Genomic DNA, 15,797 nt, shown 5'->3' on the forward strand with positions numbered 1-15,797 from the left:
GTGCTGAAAAACGGCTTCCTGAGAGGGAACGTCAAATCCTCTCCGCCGCCTGACCGGGCCGGCTGATACGCACAGCGCTGAGAACGAGCCGTGCGTGAAGCTGGGGAAGCGAAAAGTGTGTCTGAGAACGAACAACACGAACATTTTTCCTCCTAAAACCAGTTTCTGGGGACTCGGAATCGTCCTCATGATACACCAGCAACTGCTGCCATCGCCAGCCCCCAGGCGGCTGCCCTGAAGGTGGTGGGGAGGACCGGAGGCAGTGTACGCATTTACTGCTAGGAGCCGTGGGGCTTCCAAAACTGTGGAAGTCACCGAGAACTCCCCACCTTACTGAATGAAATCTAACTAAACCCAAGCCACTGCTCCCTGGGCTGGTATTCAGGGACCTGCATAACCGTGTTTGCAGTAGGCAGCTGGCTGGGTAGGGTTTATAAGTGATATTTGGGACCACGAGGAGTCCTTGCTGCTTCTGTCCCTTGGCCAGCAATGGCTGGCGCCTTCTCCATCCGTGACCCAGGAACTGACTGGACATACAGCCAGCCTGGTGCGGAGCAGGAGATCATTTTTTCAAACCTGTTTTTCTCTGCAATTGCAGGGAGTAGATGCGTGGGCACTTAGCACAACTCGGCTGAAGGGTGGCAACTTTTTACCTTACTCCACCAAAGCAAAACCACATTTAATTGCACGCTTACGTTTCCTTGTGGTAGGAGAAGCAGCCCTTCTGCTGACTCTGCAATGGAATGTAGTACCTGGTTCAAGTACTGCATCCAACCTTAGGCACTAAACTTCCAGATAATTAACAAAGGATAAAATGACAACGCCGAGTTTTAGTCTAGGAAAGGCAAGATTTGAAAGGATATTAAAACCTGGAATGGGTAACAGCAAAGGAAATACATTGTGGCTGCTGAGAAACAAGAAAGAATTCATGAATGTAAGCTGCAGTACGGGAATTTTGATTTAGACTTGAGGCAGGTATTTCCTAGAATGAAGTTAAAGAAGCATTAGATGCACTGAAGGCCTGGCCTAGATAACTTTTTGAGATTCTTTCCAATCTTATATTTCTAGTATTTCCCTAATGTTTTGCTGTAGACACTGCACAACTATGTCCACGGTAGAAGTGGAATGGATTGTGCTGAATGGAAGGAGGAGGTTAGGACAATATTCTGTTAGGATATGATCCACATCAGTCACAAGTTCAGAGGCAATACAACAAGAGGAAGTGTCACCCGCAAATAATATTGGAGAAAATACAAACGTGGAGAAATGTTAGAGTGGTCCAAATCAATCAACAGGTTTTGCATACAAGGACAGACTCCATTCTAAGTGTACAAGTTTACCTGATCTTGTAAGCTCTCTGTCAGGTATCAACACTTTCCAAATTTTTTGCATTACTGTGAAAAGATTACATTTCAAACTAATGTGCTGCTTTACCAAAACAATTTCAGACTCTTGTGCTGATGAATATCACATGAACAGATTTATGCACTTCAAAATACCACTTTTTTGTTTTAGTTTACATTACTTAATTTTGAAAAGCTTTTGAAGAGGTTTTGCATACCCCCTCAATTTTAGTTTCAGAATTCTTCACCTCTTCTGCGACGTAAATTAAGACAAAAGGGATAAAATTAGAGGATGTTTAATGCATCATGTGATCATCTGCAAGGGCTTAAAATGACGGAATCTCATGCCCTGAGGTGTACATAGTATTGCTATAGTGTAACTAGTCCGCTAACACTGACTCTCTGCATATTACTTGGATGGCAAACATTTCATTCATTATTCCATTCCTGCCTGCACTTCAGATGCCCAGCTTTGTATCACCTCTACTTATTTGTTCATAAACACTTGGAGCCAGGCTGTAACATTCTAACTCTGTCAGTTCCATCAAACTAGCAACCGCATGGTGGTTAAGATACTCTACCACAGGAGCAAAAGCACTGTACTCCAAGCCCTACAGTTTTAAGCCCAGTGGCAATGGGGGGAACAAAAAAAGAACACACAAGCAAAAAACAACAAACACTCACAATCAAGTGTCTTATCTGGCAGGCAACTCTGCCCGAAATTTTCAGGAATTCCTTACTCATTCTGTGGGGCTCACATAGCCCCAGATTGAGGCAAAGCGGAAGCAAGCACCAAACAGGTGCAGGCCACATGTAAACCCAGTACCCAAGAACCCCCCAAAACTGCAACAGAGCACTGGTGTTGTTATTCTAATTCAAAGCCAGCCAGCTACAAAGCTTTGGTCATATTCTGGAGAGAAGTGGTAATAAGGAGTGACATCTTTAATAAGAAGCAACATCCTTCTCAAATTATACAAACCATATCATGCAATGTGAAGAGTGTAAGGAAACAGACTTCTGGTTTAGCTGCCTGCAGATTTATGTCCTAGGGATTGCTGGCACTCTGCCATTCCTGCTTATATTTCCATTCAGGTTACTTCTATTTTTATCCTGTTTCTTCTGTACTACAGGAATGTCATACTAGTTTATACCAGTTCTTATTCAATTTTTCCTCTTAGAAAATAAATACAGTACAGCTTAATTAACGTTAAAAATATTAGGAACATCGGTTTCAAAAATCAGATACTGTTGATTTGTTTTAGCTATATTCACATATCACACATATCTAAAGGAAAGTGCCACGTCTAGGAGCCCAGTATTTCTTTCAGATTTCTTTTCCAATTTCTTCAGAACCTGGGGAGGGATTACTTTTTGTTGTTGCGTATGTATGCATATCTTTGGTAGACATACATGTTTAAAGTATGTTTTAATGCTCTTTTTTCCCTGCTTTAAATTGTGGGGTCAAAAGACCAACAGTCAAGCAAAACTGTTTGATGACAAATGGTGGGTGCATAAAATAAGTGGTACAAATGAGCTCAAAAACTGCAACATTAGTTTTTAAAAAGGGACCCGAAGGGCTCTAGTATTATCAGACGTGATCACAGAAAAGCTAAGCCCAACTATGGCAACAGCTGCCCAACCCGAGAACTCTGCTTTTCCAAACAGTAACGCATCTGAGAGGGGAAACTGCAGGTTACAGAGGAAACAAAGGGCATAAATTTAGTCCAATGCCTAAATCTTTGCTAGATTGAACCCAAGAAAGGTTACACTGAAACCATCCATTCATTCACTCCCCACCCACCTCTTGGCTCTTTTCAATTATGCCTTCTGTGACACTTAACAACTGTTGATTTTGTGAAGAGCTGCTCTGTTCCTCTGCACAGCCAAAGCTCATCTCCCCACCGCTTGGCTCAAGGGAGAGAAAGACAGAGAGAAGCACTCTAAGCAGGAACCTAGCATGGGTGGTCTGAAAAGCCATCAGGAGAAATGTTCTTTCACTTCACTGATGACAAATTGCGCACTGAGAGACCTCTAAGCCCAAGTGCTCAAGCTGAGTGTCCAGGAAAGGCCAGATGAATGCTGCCTGGGAAGTTTTTCTGGACTAGGACACGGCCTGTGTATCTAACAACACCAGCTAAGACATGGGAATAACAGTTAGGAGAGTACAAAGGCGTAGTCTGGCCTCACCAGTCTCTCCGTTCAGACTTTTTGCTGGCCAAGTGGTTTCCACAGCTATTCTCAGGAAGATCGGAGATGAGGTTAGAGTTCGTGGTTGCCCTCTTTCAACCAAACTGAAAAAAGCATGCAGCAGTCACAGAAAAGCAACAACCCTTCCTTGCTAAAGCTTTCCCTGCCAACACCTCTGTTTCTCTGTGCCCAACCAGACAATTACAACTTAATTTACAGGTTTTTACTCTCCAGCAGAGCTGTTGGTGTCCATCTTTTATATAAAACAAAAAACTTCTGTGCCTTAGTTCAGACATTTCAAATAAAATTCCCCAAATCGGTAAACATTTAAAATCGAGTCCTTGATTATTGCTTAGGAGTACAAGTCAATGACGACGTAGTAGGTGTTGGAGGTGAATCATCTTTTGCCATAGTTCCTATTTTGCAGTTTGTTTAAAAAGAAAAAAAAAAGCTGAAACCAGGTAATGGATTCAAACTATTACATATGTAAAAAGCTGAAAATCTTGTTGCAAATACACTCTCCTTTGGCCCCATTCGTTAATCCACTCTCTCTCTGCTTCCTAAGCACTTAGCTCAGCACACTTATCTTTACACTTATCTTTAAATACACAAAATTTAATTGGAAAACATGCAACTTCACAACCCACTGATTGAGAAATAGTGTTCATCATCGTAAAAATGATTGCGACAAGTGGCAGAGCATTCAGTAGAGAAAACAATGGCCTTTGCTCCATGACTGCTACCCCACAGACAATTATCCTCCTGTAAATACACGTATTGGTTTTGCTTGGCTGAATATATTTATGGTGTTTCTTTCAACCCAGTGTTTTCATATCATCCATCCATCAAAATGCCATTGGTAAAGAAGGGACAGTTTCAAAACAAGCACTTTGAAATACAACAGAATAGTTGACAATTACAACTGACAATTACGAAAAACTCTTGCTCATCCAGCACTACCAGATATAAAAATTACCTGGTTCTCCTGTCAAAATTCAGCCGCACTGAGATTTTCCACTTGCATTGTTCTGTATTCCCAGGGCTTAAATGCTGACATGAAATTCCCATGGATGTTAAAGATTATGGATCAAGTTAAAACAGGGGACCAGACCTATGCGGGTACGCAGGAGAAGAAAAAAGGCTTCTCTCTGAACTGTTCTGGCCAGACACACCTTCAATCCAGAAAGAGCTGGATTAGTTCTCCAAGGACATAAAGGACACAGTTTCCCTCTTCCAAACATTAGTTTCCCTTTTCCAAACTAGTCCACAGACGGGGATAACTGCAGAAGGGAAACAGCACACCTCTGGCATTCCTCCTCAACCACCTTCAGGAGCAGGGAGATGTCTGTCTGAACAAAACAAGCATTTAAGCACAGGGTGACATCCAAACACCACAACTAAGACTAGAGTTAAACCTTCAGTACCTGAACCATATGACTTTGCTTTCAGATAAATAAACCAAAGGTGCACCTATGGTTTTGATGCTGAGAAAACACTTTATATATGTCCTTGTGAGATTAAACTAAAACGACAGACACTGAAACTCAAAAGCTAATCTTTTTAAAAATATCTTTTCAAAGTCCATGTTTGCAAAGAACTAGAGAGTCTTGCACAGGAAGGGGCTGTGCTATAAATGACAAATTTGTTCCTAAAGCTCCAGCTACCTAGTAACAAAGGAGAGAAACAACCAAACATTATGCTAACATTGGGTAAGTTTGCCATAGTTACATCCTCTGATATTTCTGGGATTGGCGATCTTTTAGAGTAAATATTACAGTGAATAGTCTGTTGTGTGCAATGAATTTGGTTTTACTCAAGAAGCCTATTTAGAGATTTCAGGTTTTCACATGGTCAGTACAAACTACGTATGCAAACAAAAAAAAATCTATAATTACATACTTCTGTCTTCTCTTTAGATACACTGTGAAAAGAAAAAATATATAAAGTAACTTGCAGGGTCTCTCCTGTATAGGAGATTTGCATTTCACTGCAGGAACCTTAATGTTACCAAAATATTTATTTTCTTGTAATAAAACATAACTTATCATCCGTATGCACACTTGGTCTAATGGGAATTTAGGACCCACAGAAATCATCTGGGTCATCAAAATAAGTTCTTTGAATCAATGACTAATCTGAACGGGTCAGAAAGATGTACACCAAGTATTTAATATCTTGTAAGATGTGACTGGACATCTTGGGACCAAAACATTCTTTTGACACTCACACATAACGTCCTGATGATGCACATTTAGACTCCTTAATCTCATGAACACCGCTAACCAAGTATGTTGTATTTATCCTCAATTTTGACAAGGAAGTCAGATAAGGAAGCTACAGAGCTGGTTTTGGTGCCAGCCATTTCACAGATGGGAAGAGAAAACAAAAGCATTTTATATCTCACATACGACAGGAGAGAAGGATATTTTTTTGGTTTCAAAACCTCTGTATATCCACTCAAAGCAGAAATGATGGGGCTAAGATGTTGGTCTCCAATACTTTTTGCCTAACCGCTCTAAAATCATCAAAAGATGAAAAGAGCCATGTACCTTATCTTCATTCCATCACCCCTTAGAAGGGGAGAGAGTGGAGAAAGAGAGCTAGCACGCAAGCCAGGAAGGAAGGTACAACTACCCCGCCATGTGAAGGTATGACAAAAGTACTGCTACAGTAATCATGAGGCATCAGTGGTGGACAACTGCAAGTAAGAGAATCCCCACAAGTAACACAGTATGATCTTGTTTCCATTCACAGGCACAAAACAAGTCTAATACAAAGTGAAACTGAGATACCTGACCTAAAACCCTAATCCAGTCTGATTTATGACTTCCTTATTATGCCAGTTTTCATACCTTAGATTCTCTCAGAGCACATAAACTAAACAACGTATAGATAAACCAGTTCATTTTAATTCCCACATTTTGATGCAAATGCAAACAGCACTGAGCTGACACACTATGACTGTTCTTCATAGGATTAGGAAAGACTACCTAATCAGTGAAAATGCTTAATAAAAAGTTTACTGGGATCTCTTTCCTGCAGAGAGAAATCAGGCAGGAGTTCTAGTTTCAATGAATTAGAAAGTCTGTGGTTAAAAACAATCTTCCACACCTAGTCACCAAGAAAGTTTAAATTTGATTACAAGCAGATTGATTCGAGTCACAGCACAGACTGGTGTAAGGAAAAAGGAAAATGGCAGAAGAGTTCTGAATTTACATGCTTGGCGCTTATGTAGCGCTCTGTGCCCAGAGATCTTCAAGCACTTCACAAACTGTGAAAAACTGTTCTTCTCACCTCTCACTCAAAGAGAGAAAAGCAACAATTATAAACAGAAAGTAGTGAGACAGCAGAGAAAGGACGGTTCTCACCTCTAAACTAAAACCAGTATTGCGTTCAGATTGACCCCAAAATGGAAATGAAAATACCCAGGCCCCCTCAAGTGGAAAACACAGCTGTAGGATTCCACAATCATTCTCAGATTTGTACTGCATGTACCCAGACAAGGTCAGCACTGAAATGAAGCTCTGAAAGATTCCAACTCTGTTGGAAAAACATTAGAAGTAATATCTTAATTTCCTGAAAAGGAATTCCTATTTATCTCAAGCCGATCACAGATTCAACAAACAGCCTCAGTTCCCCAGAAACTGTATTCCCAGAAAACTGTCTATTAATCTAGCAGAAATTGTATCCACGGCAGTTTGTCTATTAATCTAGCAATGTTTTGGATTGGCTTGATTAGCAGTCAAACTTACATTTCATCAGACAGAACATGCTGTCTTCCATTTGATATGGCAGGGCCCTGGAAAGACTCCTCCTTCAAGCTACTTATTGAAACCAGGATCCATTTCAGGTTTTTTGTTGTTTGTTTTGGTTTGTTTGTTTCTTAAAAAAAACAACAAACAAAAAACCCAACCTTGCTTGGAGTTTCAACAAATTAACTCATCAGTATTAGCTTCCTTTGTTGAAGCTCCTTGAGCCTATTGGAAACACACATTTTCACCCCACCACCATCTTGTTGTTCTGCTTGTAACATTCAGTGAAAAGCCACTTATTTATCTTTGCATGTACATCCACCTAAGTTATGGCTGTTACCACTGTGATCAAAGTTCTAGGCACAGAGGTTACTGACCTCAAAACACACTGTTTGAAGTCCTTGTTTGACATAATTTGTGTTATTCTCTACGTCAATAGTTATTCGATCTGTTGTCTACTCCATTTACAACTGAACAAAAGCAAAGGAATAGAAACTACTAGTCGAGGCACTGCTCTTAAGATGTTTTCCTGTCGCAGTACTGCCTAATAAGAGGCCAGTGTTCCCAAGTCTGCGGTCTGTGTTCTCTTCCCATCATAAGCATGCATCAGCATTAGCTGTGGTTTCGTCAAATCAGACTGGCATTATGATACCACCTTATAAGCTGTAGCCAAAGGGGAAAAAACAAACACAAAAGAAGGGGCAGGGGGAGGAGGAATGGAGAGGGAGTTGTGACCAGCAGCCTTTCACAGCTGCTTTTTAAGGAAGTGTTTGTTCTGGAACTTCTGTGAAGTTGCGTACTCCTTGTCTTTCATTTATGCTTTAGTAATTCCCCCTCGCGCTCTCTTCCTCTTCTTTGATGCAGAGAAGACATGTAGGCAGCACTCTCTGGAAACATCCAGAACAGTACCTACAGCATGGGGGCTCAAGCAAAGTGGATCTGGGCTGAAGAACTCAGGCCATACTTTGGAAGAGGCGTAGCAGTGCCAAGCTGTGCTGTCATCTCCACCCAGGTAGTGACCTCACCATTTTGGTCGGTATCACTGTGCGTTCAGAATCGTGAAATTACCAGAATACCGCTATAAATTCTATTACTATCCGCAGGCTAAACTAACTGATAATAAGCAGCTTATTAAAATTTAAAAAATGGTTTTCTAAGAGTAGATCCTAGCTAATATTCCAAATGATGATGGCCTAACAGGAACGCATGCAGTCAGTAATAGCCAGTATGTTTAGCCTTACAGAAGTCTACAATATGGAAAGCACTATTATTCCAAATTACCAAATAGTATGCTCAGGAAAAAAGACGATGGAGTTATTTGCTCAGACATAAAGCTTATCATTATTGAGGTTAGGACTCCATTCCATTCTCTCCTAAATTGTTTTAGAATAAGCTATACCAAAACCAACCATATCAAGTACAACTCCCACAAGGCATTTAGGTTCTTACTGATACAACACTGCGTGTCTCCATAAGGGGAGTTTTACTAAGGTACTGTATTGACCCCAAGCAAAGATGGGATGGATCCTCCCATTTTCCCCATATCAATGTTCTCCATTATATTCATCAAACAATTTGTTAAGAACTTTGGTGTGAGAAGTTTATTTATAGGAACGTTCCTGTGATAAGGCTTTAATAAACCACTGTTTACAGTTCCCAGATGCAAAGAAATACCTACCACGTTAGATTCTTCTTGTCCAAGTCCACTGCTGAGATTCTTAGTGGCCATGTTAAAGGCTGCTTTAGACACCCCGTTGCTAGCTATACCATCCACCTAAAACTGAAAACAAAACCTCAGATAAGCAATTTTGGCATGTGCAGCACATTCTCAAGCAGCACTATGACATAATTTGTAGGGTACAGCTATATTTGTTATATCTGAAATCAAGCTTCATGTTTATTTGCAACAGCACTAGCCATCTGATTAAAACAATAATAATACTACAGCATCTATTTCTGAGTCATTTGTCTTGGGTAATTTATTTACTGAGAGCATGAGTCACACAGTTAGAAATGAGTCATTCTCTAACTTTATATTAATATTACCCTTAGCATCACAGGATTCCTCCTTACCCATACATTGTTGCATGCTTTGGTTCTTTTCACAATGCCAGAATGCTGGTTTATATAGAATATTTAGGTTAACTGTTGGAACAAGTATCTTCACTTTATGTAATGCCATTCAACCAGAAAGATCTTATGATGCTTTATAAATGTGTGTATTTTCAAACGTGCATGAAGAAGTAAGTTTTTTTGTATTCTTCGTTGCACCCATATATATGGTAAGATATTCTCATGGTAGCATGAGAACACATGGCAACTTTATACAAAAGCACCTGATTGGAACTGCAGGCAGATCCTTTAGTCTCTTGAAACAGCACAGGGGAAACTGAGAAACAGAAAGGTTTCACTGACAATGGAGTCTGGCTATTTTCATCTCTGTTTTTGCAAAGTTGGGTTTACCTTCTAAAAGTCAGATCAGCCAGAGCTTGGTAAAACTCATCACTTTGGTGGAAACCTTTCCGTTTCCTCAGATTAGCTGCGTGCAAACTCTGAGGAAGGAAGCCTGGCCTGTTTCAAAACTTCATTTATCCTTGGCTGGAGCATGTTGTGACAACCTGAGGCAGAACAACATCAAATGAAGAACTCTACGTTGAACTACACTTGGAAATTCTCTACCTGCACAAGTCCAGATATGCCCAAAGGCGAGTATATCAGGCTGCACTCCAGCCAGCATATTTGACTTCTGGTTGAAGAACTGCCAAAGATGCAACTTAACAAGCAACGTAGCCAATCTCTGAGGGCCTAACAGAAGAGAAGCAGCCCTGCCCTCCTGTCCCACCAGCGTTTCTGCCTGCTCTTCTGCTGCCCCAGCACTAGTTTGACCATGCAGACCTGCTCATCAGTCTGGCTGAAAATAATGGTGTAAGAATGTGTTTAAACAATTAACTGTTCATTAACCTTCCTTTTGAGAAGCAACTGAGACTCCATGCCTGTTTATCACCTTTAACCTGCTGGTCCACCTTCAGGAAAGACGGCTGTGTTTCTCTTCAGCACTGCACGGCACAAACCCAGGCCCTTCCTCTCAGGAGTACAACTCCACGCAGGACAGATGTTTGACACGTATTAAAAACCCCTGCCTTTTCTCTTTCCTACAGGATAGGCACTGTGCATCCTGATATACTACTAAAATACAAGCTTTACAAGAGTAAAAGAAAAAGAAAGAAAAGGATGACCTCACAGAGAAACAGGAAATGCCCTGGGTCATTTTCTATTATCAAAGAGCCATTACTTCAAGTACTTTAGAGATAAGCCACTGGTTAAGAAATTTGTTTTCTAAATGTGCCTTCCTTGCTTTTTATCATGTTGTAGGACAACCGTGTCACCTAATAGTACATGTTTAACTTTTATATCTAAACTAAGAGGCTAGTAAAGAAAGCAAGGTTCCTCCTGGGCAATTCAGGTTGTGGTCACGTTGTTTAGCTGTACCAGGCAGCATAACACTTCCAGCACTTCCAGAACAAGAATTTAACCTACGCCTGAAACAATTCTGAGCACTTTTCTCCACTCTTTCCAGGAAGCCCAAATCCAACATCTGAAGGTCAGTGGGCTGACTAGCCCCCTCCATCCACATCTTCATACGGGTTCAAGGAGAAGCCCAGAGTGCCCAAAGCCACGATGACATTCAGAGGAACAGTACGTAACGCCAGAGAACAGCACTAGCTTCTGAGGTCAAGACAGACAGTGGTGCTGCCAAGAATAAACGCAGCTATGTCCTGGGTATAAGAGCCAGAACGATGAGTAATACTACACTGAAATACTGTAGTGGCTGCACTGTAACATATCCTGCTCCTTGGATTTAGCCCATCTTACATAAGCAGTAATCTTCTGGCCCCTGAATCTCATCTTTTTGAGATGCCTTATATTTTTGAGACACTGCAGCATCCAGTCTTGCAGCTTGTGCATGGAACTAATAATATGTATGTATCTTAGGAAATATCTTGGCATTCAGCCAGTTTCACTACTTCTGCATTGCACTATTCTGGGTTTGTATTGACCTCATGCTCCAATGTACTTCTTACCAAGTTTCTAGTAAAACGACAGAACTAAGGTTGAGATGTAATCATCAGCAGAATGACTTCTTTTGGTAAAATTTTCTGGGGCTGTTCAGAGGGCTCTGGAATCATTAGACCACTACAAATAGCCTAACATGTATGTAACACTGCAAAAGAAGCAGCAGTATTCTCAAAAAAGTCATCCTAAGGATTAAAGCTTGAGTTTCTTGCAATATGAATAATTTCCGTAAGAAGCCTCGAACTGAAATAAAACTTCTGAAACCCCTATTAAAAACAACAAACAAACAAACAAAAACACACACACAAACATATATCTCATTTTAGGAAAGTCAGTCCTCAGATTTTAACATTAAATTATGGTTACCTATATTGATATTTAAACAGCTCTATAGATGACTGAAAAAGAATCAGCAACACATCAAGAGAAGTAAAATTTTACTAATTACATCCGGAATTCATCCCCTGTCCTTCACCTGGAGGCTACAAGCCAACACGCAATCTGCAAAGAAAATAATTAATATCTTGTATAGCAAAATGCAGCAACAGGCCTAGTCCCAGACCCGGAGCAAGAAAGATACTATGCAAATATTTGCAGAACTTAAGCCCAGGTTTAGAAAAAAAAGAAAAAAAAAAGTATTTCAGGGAACCAAATAAAATTTAGATACACACTTCAAATACACGTTCATAAAAACTAAGCGGCACATACAGAAAACATTTTATGAAGCAGCCAGCATGCCTAGACTGTGTCTGTCCTTCTGCATCAACAATATTATCCAACAATTTTTAAACAAGAAAGAAGGCAATAACCTTGTCCAGTGGCAGTTAAAGGTGTAAGAGCCTATCTGTGTGAAGACAGAGAAGCTGGTGTGAGTTTTGCCACTGAGCAGATGATTCAATTTATTATTCCTGCTACAAAACCATTAAAACTATTTTTAGTGGTATCCCCTGAGACATCAGCATAATGTCGATTAGGAGGGAAGATATTATATGTCTAGTCAATACTATCAATATTCCTGCTTGTGGATTCTCTGCCTACATCCCCAATTACGTGATTACCAGTAACTCAAAAGTACCCAGCTTCCATGATGCAGTGCAATCTTAACGCAAAACGAGACAGCGTACTGGAACTGGCTGGGTTGGAGTTAATGCTCCAGGACACATCACAAATGCCCCTGAAGTTATACTATCAACCACTTCTATGGGAAAAGCCATCTATGCAGATTTGCTCTTAATAACAATAAGCACTTCATTTAAGAGCAGTCCTTTTTTCTTGTATAACTACACTTTTACAAAATACTTTGACTGCGTATTTTAAACAATTGTTTTAATATTCACAACAGACACGGTAAACACCTGATAACCAACTACACCATTTGCTACATGACTACGAATAAGTCAGACAAAACAACTGATACATTAATGGGACAATTACTTGTGTCGATGTGAAAACATATTTTCCCATTTTCTCCAACAAAGGCCACTTTTGCTATTATACTAACTAATATGGTATTGTTTTGTTGGCCTGATCAGCTGACTGATGTCCAAATGCTTCAGCTCCTTTCAGCACTAAAGCAACAAATCCTTAGCCACCGTAGTGGTCTTGAGGTATTTGTTGCCAGTTACAGAAAGACCCTAGAAAAGGCAGAACAACAATAAAAGCCAGTATAGAGCAAGGCACTTTCTTACATGTGCTCATTAAAGGGCTGTTCAAATTAAAGTAAATCTAAGAACCCTCATACAATTGGTAACCATTTCAAAATGCTAGACCAGACCTTCAACACATTGATTTTTTCTGTAGCACAATAATATAAATAATTTTGAAATGTTTTCAGTTACAAGACTAAATGGTTGATTACAGCTTAAATGATCTCTTTAGTTCAACAGAGTATTGTGAAACAAAGAAGGACAGAAGGAAGTAACGAGAGGGTAGAGGGAGAAGCAGGAAGAATTACTGAGAGCTTCTTTGTCTCAACTGCACTCTTAAAAAAACACTTCAGTTTAAAAAGATTAACTAAGTCTTGAGTTACACAACCGAACAAATAATCTCAGCAGATACACTCCAAATCTTCTCCTACGTAAGGCAATACATTGCCGCTCAACAAGTAATGCTATCTTTATCATACACGAGTTTTTAAATAGAACTTCAAAGACTTAAAACCAGCGTGCTGATCACATGCAGCACACAAAACACAGGCATGGGACCAGTGGCCAGGCTGCAGCTGAGCGCAGCGTGCACACCATGTGGCATCCAGACAAGCCGTCTTAACTCCGCTGTGCCCCCAGCCGCGGGCCAATTGGCTGGGGCCAGTTCACCCCCAGGGCAGCGTGCTGCGCCACCGTGCACCCCGAGGGAACAGCCACCGGAGAACTGGGTGAAAAGAGAAGAGGCCCTGGCCACCCAGCCCAGCCTTGGTGCTGTCACCTGCTCTGTCTGGCAGTCCTGTCGGGCTGACTGAGGGAAGACGTGCTGTGCCAGTAAGCCTGCATTGGACAGCCACCGAACGCTTGCTGGTTTTCAAGTGACCGCCTCTGTGCTCCAGGGATGAAGGGAAAGCTCGGGCAGGGCGTACCCTGAAGCACTAAATTGCAGTGAAGAATCCAAGCCATTTTTCTCTTAAGTTTGTGCCTTTAAAGCTAGTCGCGAGGTTTCAGGCACCAGGAGACCACCTTCCAAGGAAAAACCAAATGGAGATGTTATAAGGAATGAGCAGGAAACAAACTAAAGAAGCAAGCTGGTCATAGCAAAATGGTATGGAACAAACTGTGAATTGAAAGCCTGAGGATGTAGCTCATTGCTTAGAAGATACGGTGAAGGAAAACACACCTATGGCACTGCAGAAAAAATAAAAAGCAAATGAACAGCTGCAAAGTGATGAGTTCATAAAATTAGCTGCATACACATTAGAAATGATGTCACCTGAAGGCAAATGATTGGGGTGGGACAGTGAGGGTACTTCTATCTAGTTCAAATTAAGGGAGTGTGAAATGCGTCCACAACTGTGCAAATGACAAGAGAAATGACAAGCACTGCCCTGAAGGATGCTGTGAAAAGGGGCTCATGCAGCACCTACCAAGAAGATAAGCATCGCACCAGTTTCTGCTAAGACACCTGCGACAATAACCAGGAGCTTTCTGTGCCAATGAGCTCCAAAATAACCCCCCAGAAGGACTTTCCCACCAACCAGACTGGAAAGCAAGTCTGTCTCTGTGAGCCAAACGCAGTGGGAAGAACAGTGGACCCAGGACAGTGACGGGATACTGAAGTCTTTGTTAATTCCCTGGGGAAGGTGAGTTGACTACAAAGATACTGGAGCCAGTCCTGGTTTGGCTGCTGCCTCGGTGTGCTGAAGGGTGCTGGGCCAAGTCCCAGTGGTGCTGACTGTGTCTCTAATTACTTCTGACAGCTATGTAAAAACCAACTGAGATAAGCTGTCTCACAAAGCATCTTCTCATTACTCAGATGAGTACACTACCCACAACTTTTGAACCCTGTCCCAAATACAAAGAGCATATGTTTCCAAGGATAATGGGGAGAGTTCTAAAAGTCATTTATAAAAAATCTTACCCCATTGCAGAGTGACACCTTTGCTCCACAAGTTACAGAGAATTGAAAAGAACATAATCAAATTTCAGAAGGTAATGAGTTAATAGTTTTGGCAGCAGGTATTTGTTGGAACTGGCTGTCCTTGCACAAACCACTTAAGGAGACTATATTGGTAGAAGGCCATAAGTTTATTTACATAGATGGAGTTTCATCATCTTTCACGCCAAAACAGGCTGGGTTGGTTATGCTGAGCTAATGTTTTCTTTATCACAGTTTGTGTGAGGTTAGGAGCACATGTTAAATTGTATTTTAGTTCGCTCTTTTAGGATGTTGATGATACTATGTTAAGTTATGCAGCATGTGCAGTTTAATAAAAGTAGCTTCAGAAATCTAGTGTCAAACAAAACCAAAATGTTGCTTGTAGCATATCCTTTGCTCTGCTCCCCACCTTAGCAAGAAAAAAAATTCTGATGGAAATAGCCCAACATTTTTCAGAACATACCTGCAAAATATTCTGAGAAGATCTTCAGCTTTCCTTCCCAGCAAGCGGAAGAGAAAAACTTTCAGGTTTGCCCCAGAAGCAATTTTTTCCCTTTCTTTGACAGCTATTTTTAATCCCGTCCTGATATGAAGAAAAGGTAGTTGGAATTAGCTTAGTTCAGTAGTTTTCCAATTCACTCTTTTTTCACAACAGAAACTAGGATACTTTTAAAAAACTAGACTCAAAGAGTCTACAGGAGCTTTTGCTTTTGTTTAGCAAACGATTTCAAATTCAAAGTTACATCATTTGTGCTGTTAAAACAAGGGCAACTCTTGCAAAATGGCCTGCATCCAAACTCAGATCAAATACACATCTTTTGCTGATGACACAGCCTCTGTTTAAAGAACGATGGGA

At 40.8% G+C, this 15,797-nt stretch overlaps 1 protein-coding gene and 1 long non-coding RNA gene across 2 annotated transcripts in view; one reads left to right on the forward strand and one right to left on the reverse strand.

Annotated features, from left to right (window-relative positions):
* Window positions 1-3,995: 3,995 nt before the first annotated feature.
* LOC121072818 lies at window positions 3,996-9,898 on the reverse strand. The gene is made up of 3 exons (XR_005821399.1): window positions 9,746-9,898; window positions 8,961-9,062; window positions 3,996-4,879 (listed from the first exon to the last, which is right to left on the reverse strand). It is a non-coding gene; the product is annotated as an uncharacterized LOC121072818 (long non-coding RNA).
* A 2,421-nt stretch (window positions 9,899-12,319) lies between these two features.
* KIF20B (kinesin family member 20B) overlaps window positions 12,320-15,797 on the forward strand; it is a 43,321-nt gene continuing 39,843 nt past the window's right edge. The window contains 1 exon segment of the mRNA XM_040564041.1: window positions 12,320-12,427. Within this exon segment, the coding sequence (XP_040419975.1) occupies window positions 12,320-12,427 (108 nt within the window).

This window comes from Cygnus olor, chromosome 7 (genome assembly GCF_009769625.2).
Source record: "Cygnus olor isolate bCygOlo1 chromosome 7, bCygOlo1.pri.v2, whole genome shotgun sequence".
Classification (NCBI taxonomy): Eukaryota; Metazoa; Chordata; class Aves; order Anseriformes; family Anatidae; genus Cygnus; species Cygnus olor.